A 22,238-nucleotide genomic window follows, 5' to 3' on the forward strand; every position below is an offset into this window, starting at 1 on the left:
AGTAAAAAACCAAGTCTAAAACCTAAATAAGGCACACAACCCCATCTCTACCCTTCTACCAAACACCCGCAGCTATTTATCTTGACCTTCATTTCCAAGTCATTAAGAGTCACGTTAATACTAAACCTAAAATTACAAACACAGAATAAGACAGAAGCATCTATTCTTGTGAAAAGATTAAAAGTTAACTTCCCAAGGGTTTTGGACTTTTACTTATGTAAGGCATAAGGAAACATATACTTCAGAATAAGCAGTCAAAGACTAGAGAGATGACTTTAGTTTTCATGGCCATTTGTCATGTCATATTAGGGCAAGGGGCCAAATACTTCTAAAAGGTATAGTTTGCACTTATTTTCAACGATGCTATAAAAAGTTTAACAGAAAATAAGGATTTCAAGTATTTAGAGGAAAAAAAAAACCTCGAAATCAGAATGAATGGGAGAAAAACTGGGCTGGAAATCAAAAGTTAAAAAATGCTATCACTGATCTGTTACTTTTTAGATCTTTGTAAGTATTTATTAAAATGTACTTAGGTTACCTAACGGGAGTTATGAGATAGAGGAATAATGAGTGTATGTGTGTGTGTATAAAATGTATGAAAACACTGCATTCAAACAGCTCTGAAAATAAGTAAAAGGTAAAATACGAAAGAGTTCGAAGCTGGTCATAGCCTAGATAAACGGAAGACCAGGCAGTTGGTATCCAAAACACAAACAAAATCACGAAAGCAGGTATGAGCTTGTACACTGAAGAGAAAGTGAAACTACGTCTGCTGTTGCACTGCTCCTACTGGGAAGCAGCAGTAAGAAGGCTGAAAAGATAGGCTTAGGCCAGACTGTGGAGAGCATCTAGTATCTACCTGGTAGAACACAAGGCCCTTGTCCTCTTCTAAGGAAGCTGGAGCTGGGAGATCCTCCACCTCCCTATTCTCTAGCAGGCAGGGTTGGGCACATGACCAAGGTTCAATCAGACACTCTCTAGGCAATGAAGCAAAGTATTCAGGGGCCTTTTGGAAATGACGTATGGTAGCGGTGGCAACATCAAGTACCGGAGGTACCCAGCATCGAGGTCCTAATTAGATTCTTCTGAGGCATTACCTTGACTTTGGTTCCTGCTTGTTTCTAGAATCTGTTCTCCTGCCTTTCTATTAGTTCTATGAGCTATCCTATAACCTTCTACTGCATTCTTTTTCTGGGTTGACTTCTATCACATGCAATCTAAGACCTTAAATGAATTATGTACCATCTGCAAACAGAGAATATAATGAAAATTTACACCTACCTCGCACTTTCATATTGTTTCACAGTCATTAATGTATCTTCAATTGTTTTATTCACCAAAGTGTTCACACTGGCAATAAAAAAATTAATGGCTCCAAGAAGAGTCTCTCCATTTTTTGCCAGTAGCTTCTGGGTATCTGCATTATAGCCAAATTCTTCCTAAAACAAAAAAGTCACCTTAACTTATCCACTAATAAGTTAGTGAATGCGACCAAAAAAATCTCAAACATATCACTAATGGGAAAATATTTGATTTAAAATACTTAGCTATAGAAGTTTTTTCTTTTACTTTTTGAATGTTTATTTATTTATGTATTTTGAGGAGGGGGGTGGGGTACAGAGAGAGAGAGACAGAGAGACAGAGAGAGAGAGAGAGACAGAGAGAGAGAGAATCCCAAACAGGCTCTGCACTGACACTGCAGACATAGGGCTTAATTACATGAACTGTGAGATCATGACCTGAGCCGAAATCAAGAGTCAGATGTTTGACTGACTGAAGCCCACCCAGGCGCCCCAGAAGTTTTTTCATTTAATGTTTAAATAAACGGAAATCTAAATCACAGCTAGCTAGCTATATAGTTACCAAAAAAGTTTAATAAACCAAAATTGCCATCAGCTCAGATGTATAGCTAAAATTAAATGATTTTGAAAGTTAAACTACTTGAAATAGAAAGAATATTTTCATTTCCATGTTTTGTTTCTACTATACTATAAGCACAGCTGTTAAAAAGAAAAATATAGCAGATTATTAATCAAAGAAAACTATAACTTTCACAACCAAATTAGGTTAACAATTGACTAAAACTTTCAGCCATAAGACAGATTGCAATTTTTGTGTTTTGACATAATCTCCTCAGTCTATAAATATTAACAATGTACGTTTCTTTGTAAACTCAGTGACTAGTTGACTCCCAAGCTCAGGTCTACGTAGGTGCACGGCTGGGGAAGGATCACTCAACACCAGTTTGAGCACATTCTCTGTGAATAAACTGAGTCTTGGCTTAGAAAATATTACATATAACTCCTTCAGATATGGCAAGTTGTAACTCTAATTTTCAAATTTGGACTGGTTTTCCAGTCCAAGTTTGACTAATTAACCTATTATGAGGACACATCTGACCAAATAAAAACTTTGGTCATATCTTCAGAGTTCTGAAGTTATGAAACACTTTTTAATTTCAGCTGAAAAAACATATAACATTATATTAAATATTAGAAAATGCAAGTTTAATGTTAGTGCTACAGATATAATTCAATTTCTAGGTGATAAAATATTCAATACTAATAAATAGCAAGAAAGTAAGATTATCTTTATTGTGCTAAAAGCATTTTCCATTTAAGAGACATCCATGTAACTGTTTACTCTGGAATCAGTCTTCAAGATTTTATAAACCTTGATTTGTAAATATTGGCAGATACAGGATTACATAAAGGGAGTATCAATTAATGTATATAAAAACGAAAATGAAAGGCAGGACAACTGAAGCTTTTTGGCATCAAGTATTTACAAGCTAAGTTATATACTGAAGACTATATGTTACTGGAAGTATGAGCGCCTGGGTGGCTCAGTCAGTTAAGCGTCTGACTCTCGATTTCACATCAGGTCATGATCTCGTGGTCATGAGATCAAGCATGAGCCCCACATCAGGCTGGGTGTGAAGCCTGCTTAAGATTCTATCTCTCCTCTCCATCTGCCCTTCCCCTGCTCACTCTCTTGCTCTCTCTGTCCAAAACAAACAAGCAAACAAAAATGCTACTAGAAGTAGAATAATACAAGAGAAAACAAGCTTTGTGCAGTGGCAGTATTGTAGCCAATGAGGTTTATCCGAGGAGCTATTGTTGCTAACACACGAGAAAACATTTTTACAACTTTTAGAAAAAGTTCACATAACATACTACAAGTACTTATTATCTTTGGCATTCATTAAGAGACACAGGGTAAAATTAAAAATTCTATAAATAAGAGGAAGAAAAATACGAAGTTAAACTGGTGTTAATACCATGGTTCATAAAAAATAAGAAAGCCTTTTCTACTCACTGTATAACAAAGTATATATGATTAAAACATACCCCTGTAACACTGTTCATATCTAAAACTTCTCAACATCCACAATTTTACATTATTAACACTGAAAATGCCACAGGTCCTAACTTAACCAGAGAGATCTATACAACCTAGAAGACTACTCTTTTACTAAAAACAAACAAATAAAAAAACCCCAGAGTGTACTAAGGCGAAACAGCAGCAGAGTGAAAAGTTGTAAAGCAGAATTTGGAATACTGTATTTACAATAACAAAACAGGCCTAAATTCAAAGCAGATAGGAAGAGTAAACTGCCACTGTTCTGTTTCACAAATATAAATCCCACCTGTAATTCTGTGAATATAAAACTTAAGGTTTTAATGTATAATTTGAACACTAGCTAGAATAAAAGGGCTTTTTTTATAGTAAGGTACAAGAGACATAGTAATAAAAAGATATACAACTGGGACGCCAGAAAGAAATGAATATATTATGTATATGCATTATAAAGAAACACATAAATTAAGTATGCTCTTTTATAATTAAGTATGCTTTTTTGGCACTGAAAATAAGTAAAACACGATTTGATTCATAAACTTCCTTTAGTTGATAAGTTGTCTCAGTATTTCTGGTTGGGCAGGGACATTTTATACATTGTACACTGCCTTCACAATTACAAATAAACTATACATAAAGTAATCAAAGGGTGTATGCATTAAGAACAGGGCCCTGGTTCTAATCTGCTAGTGAACAGCGAAGGCCAATACAATTCCTTAATCTCAATATTTGTTTGCTTTATACAGAGAAAGAATAAAATTTCAAAACATTTCAATTTTTTTTCTCTTTAGCAGCTCCTACATCATTTACAACATTTACCAGATGTAAATGACCACTATTTCCCATTAAACTTATACATTAGGACCAAATAATAGAAATGGCCACTGGATCTAAAACCTCCAATTTTAGTACTATAAATCATTACCTACTTAATAACAAGTGGGTTAATTTAAACCATGCAAAGCAATAAAAAATTAGTCTCACAGGTACTAACTGATAATTGACAATATTATGGACTGTGTGAAATCCCCTAATCTTGAAGTGTATGTTACTTTCTAAACTGAGAAAAAGCAACTTAATGAGGTGCCATGGTGGAACACAACTGGGAGTCAGAGGCACATAAATGGTAAAAATCGAGTCTGGGAATTCAGTCTGGGATTTCCTACCCTGATTCTGCTGACTGGATTTGTCTCTTTTATGAATAACTCAAATTCTTTTTGTGTCAATTTCTTAGTAATAAAATGAAGATAATTCCCTTACAAGTTTGATAGGAAGTGTAATAAGAGAACCTTCATAAAGTTTCTGACAGATGACAGGCATTCAATAAAGTTCCATCTCCTGTCCCCCTCAGATCTGTTTTCTCTACTGCTGGATACTGGTTGTTTCTCCAGAAAGTGAAAGAACTGAACTGATCTTTAAAATCTTCCTTCCCAAATGCCACAATCCCCAAACAGCCATCATAACCATCATACTTTCTTCCGTGCCGCTACGTGCGATGCCTGTGCTAAGTATTGTCAATGAATCTCCTGTCCTAAGGCAGAAGGAAGTGAACACCAGCTCTTCATCACTGAACTCTATAAACTGTTTTTCAAGAACAATCCATTGGCAAAGAAGAGAGTTATTTTGCTGCCTTGCATAATTGATCCTGATTACCAAAAGAAAGAAAACTGGATTGATAAGGAAGAGGTTGCCTGGAATATAGGCAACCTCTTAGGGCATCTCTTAGCACTACCAGGCCCTGTGACTAATGGGCCTGGTCAATGGAAACTACAACAACCCATTTCAGTCAGGACTACCAATGACCTGGACCCTTCAGGAATGAAGGTCTGGGTCATCCCACCAGGCAAAGAACCATGAAAGGCTGAGGTGCTAGAGCCAATGTAATATGGAATGGGTAGTGGAAGAAGCTAAGACCTTGTAACAATTTCTACAACTGAGGACTATAACTGTTCTATTTTGTTGTTAATATGTGTGTGTATATAAAGCAAATAACTTTGTTTTCTTCCCTCTCTTATCCCCTTAGCATACAACATAAGATATATTATTAATTTTACATCGTAGAACTTAACTTACAGGACATCAAGGAAAAAAGTGAATGTCACTCAAGAACTTTGCATCCTCTTCTGGGGAATAGGTTACTGAGTCTTTGACAGTATGCAGGATAGTCATATCACGTTAGGTGAAAGTAAGACTTTGTTACTGTCTTTATTTGGAGATTAAGTATGGCTTAATGATGATGGTTAATTTTATGTGTTAACTTGATTAAAGTGTCCGGTTATTTGGTCAAATACCAGTCTAGATGCTGCTATGAAGGTACAGATTTTGGGGGTGCCTGGCTGGCTCAGTTGGAACAGTGTACAACTCTGATCTTGAGATTGTGAGTTCAAGCCCCATGTTGGGTGTAGAGATTAATTAAAGATAAAATCTTAGAATAACAAGATACAGATTTTGTTGATGTGATTAACATTTACAATAATAAACATTCCAGATATGATTTAAAGTTGACTTTCAAGAGATTATTCTCCATAATATGAATGGATTTCATTTAATCAGTTCTTCCAAGCAAAAAGGTTGAGGCTTCCTGTAGGAGAATTTTGCCTTAAGATGGTGACATTAGAAATCTGGCCTGAGTTTCTACACGACTGACCTACCTTTAGGATTTCAGACTTGCCAAGTCCCACAACTGGGTGAGCCAATGCCTTAAAATAAATGTGTGTGTGCTGGTGTGTGTGTGTGTACAGTGTGTGTTATGTACACATCTCCTATTGGTTTTCTCTGGAAAATCCCGATACAAAAATATCCACCCTGTAAATACTGACTCCAAATTTCGTAGTCTCTAATAGGTTCTAGTTTACCATTATTTTTATATTTATAAACACCAGTTAGAATGTTCAATCCAATAAATTTTCTATTTCTTACATTATTTCCTTCAAATCACTTCTGCATACACATTGGACTTTAGCATTTGTTCACTAACAAATCATATCAAGTATGTTTTGGAGTATAAGCATCATAAAAGAAGAATATAGTATGTCTTTTTAGCAAACTAGGATGGTCCAAATTCTTGTTTAAAACTGCTGCATGATGGTGTCATGCCTATTAAACTACTAACTAGATAAAACTACTGTGATGATTAATTTTATATGTCAACTTGGCTGGGCTATGATGTCCAGATGTTTGGTCAAATATTATTCTGTATGTTTCAGTGAAGGTGTTTTTTGAATGAGAGTAATATTTAAATTGGTGGAGTGCAAAAGCAGTAAAGCAGACTGTCCTCTGCAATGTGGGTGGGTCTCATCCAATCACCTGACCTCCCTAGAGGAAAAAGGAATTCTGCTAACAGACTGCCTTCGGACTCAAACTGCAACTCACATTCCTTGAGTCTCCAGTCGGCCAGCCTACCCTACAGGTTTTAGATGTACCAACGCTCCATAGTGCTGTGAACCAATCTCTTAAAATACATCTTTCTACATATCTACATATCCTATTGGTTCTGTTTGTGTAGAGAACTGGACTAATATAGTACCACATTTCCTTTTTGTCCTTAAAAACTCATTGGCTCTTGAATTTAAGAAAACTCATCTAGTATCTCATCATCAGAAGACTCATAAACTGAGATTTCACTTGTTATTATCTATTTTGTCATCACCGTTGAGTATCTTTGCTGCTGTCTCTTTGCAGTCATCTTCTGATTTGTCTAGTAATTGTGAAATATCTTCCTCTGGTAGTATCTTCTCTTTGCCATTATGGGAAAAAAAGGAAAAATTCTACATTTTCAACTATGTTGCATAAACATTAAAAAAAAAACTGCAGAAACAGTTTCTTCAGATTTCATTTTGGAAACACAAATACTTATCTCTCTATTTCACTTTTTCTAGGCAATGCTATCATTCTTTTATTTTCTTATCATCTTGGTAATTTTTAACATGGTTGGAAATAACTGATGAGTAATGATGAAATAATTCCTAAGATGATGAAATAGCAAAATGTTTTAAGTAGAAAAATATGATCATTAAGATCCCATTCTGTGTCTTTGATTTCCAATGGACCCGTATGGTAGTTGTAAGATAAAAAGTTGTATTCTGTTAAAAAAAAAAAAAAGGAATAAGTACATTTTCTCACTGGACTAAAACTCATAAAATATCAATCCCTGCAAAGGGTTAGAAATGTTCAAATAAGAAATTCAAAAATTAGAGGCACCTCAGTGGCTTAACTGAGTTAAGCATCCGATTCTTGATCTCAGCTCAGGTCTTGATCTCAGGGTCAAGTTCAGGCCCCTCACAGGGCTCTGCACTGGGCATGAAGCCTACTTTAAAAAAAAAAACCAAGAAACTCGGGGCGCCTGGGTGGCTCAGTCAGTTGAGTGTTCGACTTTGGCTCAGGTCATCATCTTGCAGTTCCTGAGTTCGAGTCCCGCGTCAGGCTCTGTGTTGACAGCTCAGAGTCTGGAGCCTGCTTCTGATTCTGCGTCTCCCTCTCTCTCTCTGCCCCTCTCCTGCTCATGCTGTCTCTGTCTCTCAAAGATGAATAAACGTTAAAAAAAAAAACTCAAAAATTCAAACTGGGTCCAATGGACGTGAATACTGAGGATTAACCTCTCAGTTCTATAAAAACAACAAAAACAAAAGGATCTGACATCTAGAAAAGATATCAAAGGTACCTACTACTAGCTAAGACAGAGCATTAAATGAGCTAATACATAGATAAACCACTTAGAACAGTATTCGGCACATAGTAAACTCCTAATCTGTGTTAACTACTATAATTAACAGGGTCTACTGAATGTAGCATTACTGAGAACACTGAGAACACTGTTGCAGCACTTCTGCAGATCCTGTACCCTGGCTACCTCCTTCCACACTGTGGGGGTTTTTCTCTAGATCACAGACCCTCTAAATACTCTACTTAAAAGGGATAGCCAAAAGGTCACTGAGAAACATAGACAGGTCTGGTAGCTCCTTCCTGTGCACATGCATAGGTGAGCTCCACCCAGAGGTGCCCCCTCCTGGCCTCACTATCTGTACATGACCTTGGCTACTAAACAAAACAAAATAAATATGTGTGTGTCCGTATGTATAAAATACAAATAAATTCTATATATAAAATACAATTTTCAGCTCTACCTCTTATTTGTTTTGTGATCTTATAAAAATTACCTAACCTCTCTTGGCTTCAGTTTCCTCATCTATAAAATGGGGTAACATTTCTTGCAGTCTTGCTACATAAATTATATGATATAATGGCTATAGAGCACCCAGATCATTACAGTGAAATTGTGGACACCCAATAATCACAGCTGTTATGATTAATCAGCTTCCCAAATATTAGATTAGCTCTTTTTGTCTATCTAATGACTCAGAATTGAATCTCAGTATTCTTCGCTATTATGATATATATTGCCATGTCTAGCCAAACTTTCTTTTCCAAGACTGTAAATATTATCAAATACCTTAATGCTCTAAATTATCTAACTCTTCAAGTTAGATGTCTGTAGGAAAGGGATTTTGCACCTTTTGGCTCCAGGTGAGGAAAAAAAAAAAGACATCAAAGAAAACACTTCATATATCTTAAGAAATTCTTAGGAATTCTTTGCTGAATGCTTATAGGGATATATACAGAAAAATGATTTCAAAATTATTCTAAAATTCTTAATTTCTAAAATTCACAATTCCTATTAATGAGTCAGTAAAAGTATATCATGAATCCAGTCAAGCACGTTACTATTTGTTCAAGATACTTGGACAACTGGTAAGAGATTTTCAATAGGTATCTGAATTTACTTTTTATCCATGCTCACATACACAGAGCTATGATTCTTTCTAGATTCAAGCAGGTTGAGTACTTTCCTTTTCCTTTGCTCTAACCAAGTTCCCTTCCCCTGAAACCTCCAGCTGACATCTCCGGTCACTTGGGCCTTATTAAAAATCATATAAAATATCTTGAAAGAACACCTCAAGATTCCAGTTTTATTAAGAGTTAAGCAAATCAGAAACATAACAAATTATATCTTGGAATACTATTGCCGTTCTCCTCCTCCACACTCTCCAATAGTTATTTAAAATAATCTTACATGGAGTTCTAGGGACTTCAAACTCAGGTCAGCAAATGCATCTCCAAGTTGCCTTTGGGTATGCACCATCTGGAAAAGCTGGGTCGACAGTGTCTGAGCCAGTCTTAAAATGTTTTCATATTTTTTCTTGTTATCTCTTAATATATCAATCTGAGCTTCAAGTTCAAGGTCCACAGTTCTTGATCCACGGCCTAGCTTCTCAGAGATAATTTGTCGAGTACACTAAAAGTGGAAAGATGCACTTTGTTTAGGAAGAAAAAAAAAAAGAACAAAAGAGAAAAGAGTAATATAGGATCCAAAGTACTAATGCTAGAGCATTTGGCATATAGCATTTTTGGCTTCAAACAAGTTACCCTTAAAAAAACTGAAAACTATCAGTCCACTTAGAAGTTCACTCAGACTCAAATAAACTTACCAGTAATATCTACTATTACTAATCAGAGCAAGTTTTTTTTTTTTTTTAATGTTTTTTAAATTTATTTTTGAGAGACAGAGCACGAGCAGGGAAGGGCAGAGAAAGAGAGGGAGACACAGAAGCCGAAGCAGGCTCCAGGCTCCGAGCTGTCAGCACAGAGCCCGACACGGAGCTCAAACCCACAAACTGTGAGATCATGACCTGAGCCGAAGTCGGACGCTTAACCAACTGAGCCATCCGGGCGTCTCACTAATCAGAAGAAGTTTTAAGACTTAGAGAGCTAATTTATATACTGCTAGATAAGCTCTCTCACATAATCCTATTTCGGGCTTAGTGTACTTGGGTAGATTATTTACAACAACTGAGATCCTTGGCAGTGACTTAAGAATATTAGTGGGTTGTTAATAGAGGAATAATAAGCATACCAAAATTCTACTCTCCTGTTTGTTTCAAATGCTTTTCTTCCTTCAATCTTCCTCTTAAACTAGCTGTGTGTATGTGTGTGAATAGGAGGAATGAAGGGAAGACAGGAAGGAGAAACAATAAAGAGGTGGAGGTGGGAAAGAATGAGGAGAGAGAAAGGGGTAGAAAGAGAGAGAAACAGGGGTTGGGGAAGGGAAGGAGGAAGAGAAAGAGGTAGAGATTAGAGATTCCTGGATTCTTTTACTTTATTCAGAAAGAATAGTATTAAATTATGATATTATTGTGTCCTATCCCAGAAATAATAATACAGGAAATTTTTGTTAGCAATAAAAAAATTATAAACAACTTCACTACTCAATAATATAAGAGTAACCGTATAGGGCACTAATAAGCTTTTCATCATTTAAAGTTAACAAAAATACTCTAAAAAAGTAATAAATAAATATTGTCATTTTTAAACTTTACAAATTTGCTTTTATCCTGTCTTTCAAAGTTCTGGTTATAGAACTAATATTTACTCCAAAAGTTAACATAATGAATGAATAAAAGTTGAATTTTCTCTTCCTTGAATCCCCCTAAATAACAGAAAACTGCTATTTACATAGTCTAAACTCTTCTGTAAACCTCTATACTCACATATATGATATTTGTCAAGTAAACATGAGACCAGGCTATGCTATACATAATATCCTCAATATTTTTCCTATGAACAAGTATCTTGAGACTTTTCCTTGTCAATACATATAAATCTATATTTATCCTTCTAATGTCAGTATATTATGTACTACTCATACTTTTCTATTTAAAGTTGAAATGAATTCCCTGACATATTCTCTGTTCTCATCAACTGAGGATCTTTTTTTTTTTTAAAGTTTATTCATTTATTTTGAGAGAGAGAGAGAGAAAGAGAGAGAGAGAGAACACGAGCAGAGGAGGGGCAGAGAGAGAGAAAGAAAGAGGGGGGGGGGGAGAGAGGATCCAAAGCAGGCTCTGCTGTCAGTGCAGAGCCCAATGTGAGACTTGATCTCACAAACCATGAAATCATGACCTAGGCCAAAATCAAGAGTTGGATGCTTAACCAACTGAGCCACCCTCGCACCCCAATTAAGGATCTTTGTGAATAAACCTTTAAAAATAAAGGAGTTCTTTTTTTTTTTTTTTTTTTTTTAAGGTAGAGAAATTATATGGAAAGTGATAGGAAAGCTGAGAGGTCGAACCCACAGAAGAGAGATAAAACTATTTCTAAGGAAAACATACAAACACACACTCAGGAGATTAAAATCATATCCAGAGAAAAGCTTAACTGCAGACTTGTCATTTTTATGAGGGAAACATCAGCAAGAAATACTACCTGAAATGGTAACGAGATAAAGGAGATATACCATTGCATTCACCCACACAAAACAGATTTATTTCCCTGTGCAATATCATCACACACATTTACTCCATTTGAAAGCCAAAGCATGTGGTGCCTTCCACAGCAACCCAGATAAAACAGTCTGTTCAGAGTCAAGAAGCCAGAATTCATTGAAGAAGCTTGGTAGACTGGACAAAGTGAAAGAAATGTCTACTGTTGTCTGAGTGGCCATTTTTCCTCAGAAATAACAGCTATAAGCAGACAGCAGGGTCAAAGGTTTAATGAGGGAATGCTTTTTGTTTCCAGGAAGCCAGGGCAGTAAGAAGCATAAGGTGACAGTGATTATGAAGCATGTTAAATCTTGACACTGGAAACAAGTGTTGAAATGGAACTTTCCAACCCTGTATTTTAATATGGATAACGTACAACCTTAAGGACAATCTAAGTAACCTGGAAGTGAGAGTACTTCAGATAGCCTACATTCCTGAAAATGCAGATGAATTACAATGAGCTGGCAGTCCCATTCAGTTTTCCATACTTATAAATTAAGAATCCATTAAGATAATGAGACAAATGGAGCAAGATTAAAGGGACAGAAAGAAGCAAAAGTAAATTACTGCTCTATGTAGATCTCCTACTTGGGGGAGGGTGAATATAATAAAGTGATAAACAGTATACAAAATACTGTGAATCACTGTCATAAGGTCGTGAATTTACAAGATTGTCACTGTGTACTCTGAGTATTTAAATAGCACCAAGAGCTTTTTCTGTAAAACCAAAAAGTGAATAAAAACACTTAAATACTATCAAAAGAATAATTTCATGGTATAAGCTGACAGACACTAAAAGAGTTATTAATGGTGAAGGATAGGGAAGTAGGGACCATAAAAGAAAATACTAGAAACTGAACAGGGGAAATAGGTTAACCAGTAAACGAATAAGGCAATATGACAAGAAAAACAGGAATGAAAGTTTAAAAGATACTGGCTTAAAGGCAACAAAGATTAATTTGAGGTGTGAATACTGATGGCAAATTCTTAAACATTTAAAAAAAGTATTTATTAATGTTTGTGAAACATGCCAAACAGCTCTGAATGCTGAAACCGAGATTATTCTTAAATAAATAAAAATAATAATAAGATGGACTTCTAAAAGTACTCTATTCTTTTCTTTTTTAAGATTTTTTAATTTTTAAGTAAAAAATCTCTACACCCAACATAGGGCTCAAACTTACAACCCTGAGATTAAGAACTGCATGCTGGCTCATCCACTGACTGAGCCAGGCAGGTGCCCCTAGTCTATTCTTTAAAAGAAATTTTTTTACCTTTATTTTATCTTGGGGAGGCATCTGGCTCTTTTGGTAGAATGTGCAACTCTTGATCTCAGGGCTGTGAGTTCGAGCCCCACATTAGGTGTAGAGATTAGTTAAAAATAAAATCTTTAAAAAAATAATAGTAAGTTAAAATTTATTTTTTAATTCTTTTTTTTTTTAAGTTTATTTCTTTATTTGGCAGGGGGAGGGGCAGAGAGAGACTCCCAAGCAGGCTCCACGCTGTCAGCCCGATGTAGGGCTTGATCCCATAAACTGTGAGATCATGACCTGCGCCAAAATCAAGAGTCAGACTTTTAACCAACGGAGTCACCCAGGCGCCCCTAAAGTAAGATTTATTTTATTTTAATTCTAATACAGTTAACATACAGTGTTACATTAGTTTCAGGTGTACAATACAGTGATTCAACACTTCCATATTACTCAGTGCTCATCAAGATAAGTGTACTCTTAATCCCCTTCACCTATTTCACCCATCCCCAGAAATATGGAATGCTTCAAATTTGTGTGTCATCCTTGCACAGGGGCCATGCTAATCTCTGCATCGTTCCAATTTTTTAGTATATGTGCTGCTGAAGCAAGCACTAAAAATACTCTATTCTATACTAGGAAAGTACAAAAACAAAAGGGATAAATCAGAGTTCACTATTCACTACTATTCCTGCAGATGAGAATAAGAACATAAATAAACTTTGGATTCAAATTTTATGAATAAAATCAGGTAGATTAAACTAATACTTAAGAATACTTATATTCAGGGCCTAAACTTACATTTGTTCCCATTATAGATTTGGTTTAAACCACCAGCCTGGTCTTAGAGCCCAAATTAACAACCAATAAAGGAAGTGCTAAATATTCTTGTTGACGGAAAGCCTTTCGGTGATTAATGTATTACAAATAGCTCAAGCCCCAAATCCACTTAGTACACCTTCAAATCTTAACAGAGCCAAGACAGTAGAATTTAAAGAAGAGTTAAGTGGATGAAAGCTCTAGCTGCTCAACTTAGAGCACTGGCCATAACACTCTATTTGTGAACTGTTTGTGGCTGTAGTGGTTTGCAAATCAGGAATAGTCTGTATTTTTATACAGAGCACATGTCTCTTACGCGTCTTCTCAAGAGTAACACAGAAGTGAATTTATTCTTTCAGTTAATACTTTTAAAATACGGTCTGAAATCTTCTACAGAGGCACCTGAGTGGCTCAGTTGGTTGAGCGTCCAACTTTTGATTTCAGCTCAGGTCACGATCCCCGGGTCATGGGATCGAGCCCCGTGTCAGGTGCTGTGCTGAGCATGGAGCCTGCTTGGGATTCTCTCTCTCCCTTTGCCCCTCTCTGCTCGTGCTCTCTTTCTCTAAAAATAAAAAAATACAAAACTAAAATCTTCTTTGTCATTAAGTAGATTCTGCCTCCTTAAAATTGTTTGACTTTACCCCTTTTCTCCGTTCCAGTCTTCACAGCCATAGTCCATGTCTTAATTACTCTCTCACATTACTGTAACAGCTTCTTTTTTAAAATTGAAGTTTATTTAGGGGTGCCTGGGTGGCTCAGTCGGTTAAGTGTCTGACTTTGGCTCAGGTCATGATCTCACAGTTCGTGAGTTCGAGCCCTGCATTGGGCTCTGTGATGTCAGTGCTGAGCCCACTTCGGATCCTCAGTCTCCCTCTCTCTCTCTGCCCCTCCCCGGGCTCACATTCTCTCTCAAAAATCAACAAACACTAAAAAAAAATTAAAGTTTATCTATTTTGAGGGGGGAGGGGCACAGAGAGAGAGGGAGAGAGAGTACCAAGCAGGCTTTGCTGTCAGCGCAGAGTCTGACGTGGGGCTCGAACTCACAAACTGTGAGATCATGACCAGAGCTGACACCAAGAGCAGACACATAACCGACTGAGCCACCCAGGCGCCCCTACTCTAATAGCTTCTTGACAAAATCTCTTACACTGCATATTCTACTCTGCTTGATGTGTAATATGGTTCCCTCTTGCTTAAAATTGCTCAGTTGATCCCCACTGTCTTTAGAATGGCATGAATCAGACCCATCTGCCTTCCCAAGTTTATCTCCTACTGCTCTTCTCTCCCACTCAAGGATCCAGTGATACCAGTTATCCAGAGATTTCCCAAACCATGCTTTCTCACATGTTTACAACTTTGTTCATGAGGCTATATTTGCCTGCTGCTTGGAATTCCTCTTTTTGCTCCCTTTCATTTAACTTATTCACCTTTCATACCAGACTGGGTTTCATTTATTCATTAAACTTATTTATTCAGCCATTCCTTTGTTCATTTATTCATGAAATTTGCCTCTAAATAGGAACATTCTATATTCACACATTTTGAAACCTAAAGAATACAGGCCTTAGCGGTGCCTGGCTGGCTCAGTTGGTAGAGAATGGAACTCTTCATCTTGGTATCATGAGCTCCAGCCCCACGTTGGCTGTAGAGGTTACTTAAAAAAATTAAATTAAAACACTACAAGCTTAAAAAAAAAATACAGGTCCTATTTCTGAACGAAATTCTAGTAGTTACAAATTACAAAATTTAAGATTTTTGTTCATTTGAGCCTTCCTCTCTTGCATCCTTTAGTTCACGGTTCCCTTGCTCTTTATCTTGTTTTCCTATATGTTTATTATCTGTCCCCCTTGTTTTGTCTTTTACTTCTACACTAATCTGAGTTGAATCATTAAGACTCCATATTTACCTCTTATATTGACATACCACATTCAGCCTTTTTAAAGTTTATGTTAATGAAACTGGCCAGCCTTTAAAATGTTGCACACATAGCATAATACTAAATGAAGGAGTTTTTAACTGAAAACTGAAAAAACTGAAAAGATTTTCAGTTTTTAAGTGAATTTTTTTTCATCAAAGCTTAATCGGGAGGGGTACCTGGATGACTCAGTCAGTTAAGCACCTGAATTTTGGTTTTGGCTCAGGTCATGATCTCACGGTTTGTGGGTTTGACTCCTAGGTTGGGCTCTGTACTGACAGTGCAGAGTCTGCTTGGGATTCTCTCTCTGCCTCTCCTTCTGCCTCTCCCCCGCTCCAGTACATGCATGCTCTCTCTTTCTCAAAATACATAAAAAACATTAAAAAAAAAAAAAGCTTAGTTGGGATATTGCAGCGTCAATCAGAAGAGAGGGGTGCCTGGCTGGCTTAGTCAGTAGAGCATGAGACTCTTGATCTTGGGGTCCTGAGTTCAAGCCCCATGTCGGGCCTACAGCTTACTTTAAAAAAAAATTGGGGAACCTGAGTGGCTTAGTCAGTAAAGCGTCCGACTTCGGCTCAGGTCATGATCTCATGGTCTGTTGAGTTTGAGCCCCGCACTGTTCTCTGTGCTGACAGCTCAGAGCCTGGAGCCTGTTTCGGGTTCTGTGTCTCCCTCTCTGCTCTTCCCCCACTTGTGCCCTCTCTCTCTCAAAAATAAATAGAAGAGAAAAAGAAAGTTCTAACTTATATGATTATTTTTATTTAAAAAAATTTTTAAGTGTATTTAAACTTAAATAAACTGTCAGCGCAGAGCCCAATACAGAGTTCAATCTCTTGAACCATGGGATCGTGACCTGAGCAGAAATCAAGAGTGGGACGTTCAACCGACTGAGCCACCCAGGTGCCCCCAAGTCATGTGAGTTTAATGGAATTTATAGCCCAGTGTGTCTGGGCTGGCATATGCCTCTCAACTAAAAGAACCTCAGAGTGTAATGACCATATTGGGTCTCTTTGACCATATTGGGTCTCTTTGACTCTGTTCTTGTGGCTTTTTTACCTTTTCATTCCAAATTGTGAGCTATACTGGGCATGCACTGTCATTTCAATAATCCTTCAAGGATAAGATTTTGATTTGGTTGATTTAGGACTGTGCTGGCTATCCATTTTACTTTTGAGTAACTTGATTCTAGCCATGACTTTGATCTTCTCTTTCTTGGACTTTAGTTCCTGCATGATTTCTGCCTTTAATTTCTGTCTATTTCTGTTCTCTAACAAACACTAAATAATTTTTAGAAAGATTCATGAGCATGTTTCAGGGCACTTTTATCATCTTAAGAGAACCTGTACTTTTGTAGATGATTTCAGATCATATTTTAAAAGTATTAACCACGAAGGGCACCTGGGTGGTGCAGTCGGTTGAGTGTCTAGCTTCGGTTCAGGTCATGATCTCGCAGTTCGTGAGTTTGAGCCCCGCTTCAGGCTCTGTGCTAATAGTGCAGAGCCTGGCGCCTGCTTGGGATTCTGTCTCCCTCTTTCTCTGCCCCTCTCCCTTGTATGCACGCTCTCTTTCTCAAAAATAAACAAAACATTTTAAAAAATTAAAAAAAAAGTATTAACTGAAAGAATAAACTCACTTCCGTGTTACTCTTGAGAAGACACGTAAGAGACATGTGCTCTGTATAAAAATATAACAGACAATCCTTGATTTGCAAACCACTATACCCACAAACAAATCACAAACATAGGCTTTTATGGCCAGTGCTCTAACTTGAACAGCTAGGGCTTTCATTCACTTAACTTCTTTAAATTCTACTGTCTTGTCCCTGTTAAGATTCAAAGGTACTAAAGTGGATTTGGGGTTTGAGCTCTTTGTAATACATCAAAAATTCTATAGATTAAATAATCTGCTTATTGTTTCACAGAGGTCATAAGAAAAAGAGTCACCAATTACTCTGAAGCAATGCAACTAATAACATCAATAAACTTTTGAAGTCCAACTCACTTGCAAACTGATGCTACATGTACAGTTAATGCTCAGTCATTGTAATAAGATCAGTGAATTCCAACTCTGGATAATGAATGTATCTCTTTTGCAATTCAGTTCCATAAAGTATCAAAAAGAGGAGGTAGGGACAGACATATCTACAGCAGTTCTACAGCTACATGTGTTCTAAGGCAATATATTTCTTCTTCAATTATGTATCAATTAATAAGCATTTTGGTAACTTTTTTACTCTTTTGCTACTATTTAAACTACAACTATGCAAACAAAGATTAATAAAATGCTTCATCTTCTAACTGTATTTTTATGTTTACATGGCATCATTCTCTCCTATATATTCATACATTTGCAAAACACTAATTTGAATAACATACAAATGAAAATTCTTAGAGCCAGTTAGGGTGGAAACATTAACAAACAAACAAACAAACAAACAAACAAACAAACCTTGTACGTGTTCAGACTCCATTTTCTAACAAGCTCTAACTTTTCCATTGCAGGATTTTTTATTTCATCTGCTAGAATAACTGGTCCACCTTTGGTCTGTGTTCTCTGGCCACCTGCATGATCATAACAAAAGATAAAACACAAACCAGATAAAGACAAGTAAGTAAAAAACCAAACCACTGATGCTTATTCAAGTTAAACTAGTTATGCATTTAAAAATAAAAAGGTTTTGACAAAGTGAAGAACTCAAATTTCCTGGAATCATTGAGAATAATTTCCAAACACTTAAAAAACATTTCTGTCCATTAAATGCAAATGTTATGTGGCTTGTCTTAAAAAAAAAAAAAAAAAAAAAGTTGTAACCAAACTTCTTTTCTAAGTAAGCTCTTTACTTCTAGAAAACAAAATTTCGACAATTACTCTTATAGCCTAAAAAAACTGTGCCAGTAAAAATCTGGAAAGGCTATGAACTCTTCACAGTGATCTCCTTTCATCATACTATAAAGAACAGAGCAACAACAGAATGTTACTATAATTTTGGAGGATTTAAAAATATAATCCAAATTTCAAATAGTCATTAAAAATATCTTACCACCAGTATGAAAGGCTAGGCTAAAACAAGGTCTACATTGTACCTCCTTTTTTTCTCAAGAGACCACCCACCCTCCTGCAAAAAGCCATAATTAATACAGTATAAAGCCCTGACAATGTATTGCTACAACAGCTAAGAAATTATGACATAAAAGCAACTCTGCACCTAAATAGTTCCTATAATAAAATGTTTTTCATAGAAAAAAAATAGTTAAATGCTTAAGATACTAATGACTTAGAATAAAAATTTTCATAATTTAAAGAGAACAATGAAATAAGGAAAAGAGAAAAAGTTCTTAAAAATGGTTTTAATCTCAGAGTCAGCAAAAATTTCTTTTTTGACTTACTCTTATAGTCAGACCAGGCTTTGCCACAACTTTACCACAACCTCAGATCAAGAACGGTACACAAAATCAAATACATGTAAGATGTACAAAATCCTCATGGAAATAAAATACAGAATGTTGAAGTTTCATATGTTAAAAGAAATATGTACTTCAACTTTTTCCTGTTTGTACAATTGAGCATATTAAAGTATAGAACAAATTCAATGCAAAGAAATGCATTTTTCCCAAGTATTTTTCACTGGCCATAACTGGTAAATTACATATTCTTTTGTTGCAATCTGCAAGCTATTTGTAAGCTGTGGTTGAAAATAGGAAGACACAACATTTTCCACTTGACCCATTCCAAATAATGAACAACCCAATTGTTGAAGGCTCCTTTTTTGTTGAACTGAAAACAGAGTAGAGCTGCAAAGCGGAGAGGATCAAATAAGTGAATCTACATTTTATAGAGCAAAGAAAACACGATTTAAAATGAATCAAATTTTACCATGTTTTTAAATCAAAGGGAATTAAATTTCAGGTTTAAGATAGTTAATAACTTTGAAAAGCCAGAAAGATAGGGACGGCTAGAAAAGATTATTTACATTATTGTTAAAAAAAGAAAAAAAAAAAAAAAAAAGAAGCAGCCACCACAAAAGCCAGAATTACACACACCTAAGAATATAAAGCAAGGGATTATGAAACTGAGTGAATTAGTTTAGTTTCAGAAGTAGCAAGAAGGGCTTTATCCAATCAGTGAGTGCAGAGAATACCTGCAGGAACAATTAAATCACTTCCTTGTTGAGCCAGACGACTAGCTGCCACCCTGCTAGGAGACATAACAGATGGCAATGGTGGTGCCGGGGAACCTGAAAAGGGTAGACATTTAACTGTGAAAACTCTTTTCCTCCTCCACATGTTGTACACTTTGAATATAGGTTTAATGACATTTCTGTTAAAATACTCAAAAACGAGGATTAAAAATTGGAATTAATATAGTTTGCTTTCTTGCAAGAATGGACTAACAATAAATGGGTGCTACCAGGCTGAGTTCTTGTAGAAACTTTTCATGCAACTGTTTGAAACCAAACAATACACAGAGCTATAAGGAAGAAACTTGGCAAGACCTCGATAATCAGGACTTTACCTGGGTTCTGCTATTTCCAAATCACCTAACAGAATGTGGTTAAAGTTCCATAGTTGAACGATTTAAAGCTTAAGGAAATATTTTGTACATTGTTACTCCTACATTCGAAGGAAAGCTCTTTAAGTAAAAATCCAAAGGTATGTAAAAATGTATCAAAATTATAATTAAAATTCACAAAAATGTGAATGAATCACAGCCTTCACAGGAATTATAGCCTAAAATTTTACATCATAAATCCAATAGCACATAGTGTAGATCACTGCTATTCATACTATGGATGCAAGGGACCTGTATCAATTATTTCACCTGAAAGGTCATTGAAAATGCAAAAACTCAGGTCCTGCCCTAGACCTACTGAACTAGAATCTGCATTTTCATAAGATCCTTACATGATTTGTATGCATTCTGATGCTTGAGAAGTGCTGATATAGAGTGCTATTCTAACTAATCATAAGAATGGAGCTTTTAAAACATAGCTGTGACACTCCACCGCATCTACTGGTCATCAGTGGGCATCTGTAAGGCTTTTGTTTTTTGGGTTTTTTTTTTTGACAGTATTAATTTTTTCATTTAATTGTTTTTATTTATTAAACAAATAAAATTTATATATATATTTAAGGTGCACAATGTGATGTTTTGATATATGTATACGCTGTGAAACGATTACCACAAACCAATACACCTATCACTTCTTTTGGTTTCTCTTGTGTGGTAAGAACATTTGAGATCTATTCTATTAGCAAATTTCAAGTTTATAGTACAGTATTATTAACTATAGTCACCATGTTGTGCATTAGGCATCTATAGTTTTTTAAAAGCCACTCAGATTATTCTCTAACTCAACCAAGTTTGAGAACTGAAGGGAAAAAAATAGTATTTTAATCAAACACAACTGAATTTTAAATTCTTAACTCTGTGTTTGAAATTCTAGCTCTACTTACTACATAGTATCAGGAATATGTTAGCAAATTAGTTAATCTCTCTGAGCCTTAGTTATCTACAAAGTGAGAAAACAGACTATCCAACATTGTTGATAATGTCCAGTATTAAACCAAAGAAAACTTATAACTTCAACTGCTTTCTTTATTTTAAAGTCTGAAGGTTGTACATCTTTAAGGGAATGATAATTGAAAGGTGAAAAATTATTAATGTCCTTCCATATTCAGTTGAAAATATTTTAACATCCATAAGCTTCTTTTATTTCAGCTATACTCTCTCCCAGTTCTCTAGAAATGAATCAAATTTATAATTAAAATTTTCTAATAGGACAGAAATCAAGAACAAATTTCTTTACTTAGAGGTAGTAATAACTGGTTATATTCCTGATATACTAAGATCTGATGGAGAAATAGTCACCCCTTTTAATAATAAGAAAATCTTAAAATGAACTAGATCTAACATTAAAATCCAAACAACAGACCGAAATAGACTAGCATTACCTTTCAAAGTGAGAGATATTTATCTCTTTAAATCTGCCGAACCATAAAATTTAAAACTAGAAGGAATGACAGAAATCAACTAACTCTGACATTAAACCACAGAAGAAAACCCAGAGGGGTTAAAACAGCTTATCAGAGACTCAGATGTTCTGAATTCACACCATAAAATCTCCATTATTAAATTCAATACAGGAAACACTAATCCATAAGTTACTTCTTGAGTTAGAAGGCATTTAAATAGGTTATCCAATCCAATCACCATTTTAAACAAAGACTATCTCTACTCTCCAAGGCACAAAGGTTTCTATTATAGAAGCAAGTGTTAAATAAAAGACAACTACTGTAGTTCCATTTCTTGATGATCCCTGAACAGAGCTCCGTTGTTCTGGTTATTACTGTTTATTAACCTTGCATAAGAAATAATCCCATGACACAAAAGGAGATGTGTATAATATGTGCAACAAATGATACAGAACTTTGCAAACTAAGATAGCAAAAGCTATGGTGCCCTGGTAACTGGGTACTTCAGCCTTCTCATTTTACTTTCAAGGGTAATTATCACTTCTCTGTATCTTCAATATTCTCTATCTTCAAATTATCATTTCTATGTAACTTCAACCCTTTAAAC

The 22,238-nt window shown here is 35.7% G+C and overlaps 1 protein-coding gene and 2 non-coding genes across 8 annotated transcripts in view; 1 reads left to right on the forward strand and 2 right to left on the reverse strand.

Moving 5' to 3' along the window:
- The window catches only part of ARFIP1 (ADP ribosylation factor interacting protein 1), a 126,597-nt gene that overhangs the window by 33,986 nt on the left and 70,373 nt on the right, over positions 1–22,238 (reverse strand). For 5 of the 6 annotated variants that reach the window (XM_053216860.1, XM_053216862.1, XM_027067421.2 and 2 more), the window contains 4 exons: positions 19,798–19,893; positions 18,108–18,220; positions 9,431–9,652; positions 1,282–1,439 (listed from right to left, as the gene is read on the reverse strand). In XM_053216860.1, coding sequence (XP_053072835.1) covers positions 1,282–1,439; positions 9,431–9,652; positions 18,108–18,220; positions 19,798–19,893 — 589 coding nt within the window. The remainder of the gene's footprint in view (positions 1–1,281; positions 1,440–9,430; positions 9,653–18,107; positions 18,221–19,797; positions 19,894–22,238) is intronic. The other variant, XM_027067465.2, reaches the window with a different exon arrangement.
- On the forward strand, positions 3,066–3,212 carry LOC113603139 (U4 spliceosomal RNA). The gene has a single exon (XR_003424678.1). It is a non-coding gene; the product is annotated as a U4 spliceosomal RNA (small nuclear RNA).
- Positions 13,437–13,540, reverse strand: LOC113603163 (U6 spliceosomal RNA). The gene has a single exon (XR_003424703.1). It is a non-coding gene; the product is annotated as a U6 spliceosomal RNA (small nuclear RNA).

Source organism: Acinonyx jubatus, chromosome B1 (assembly GCF_027475565.1).
Source record: "Acinonyx jubatus isolate Ajub_Pintada_27869175 chromosome B1, VMU_Ajub_asm_v1.0, whole genome shotgun sequence".
NCBI classification, from domain to species: Eukaryota; Metazoa; Chordata; class Mammalia; order Carnivora; family Felidae; genus Acinonyx; species Acinonyx jubatus.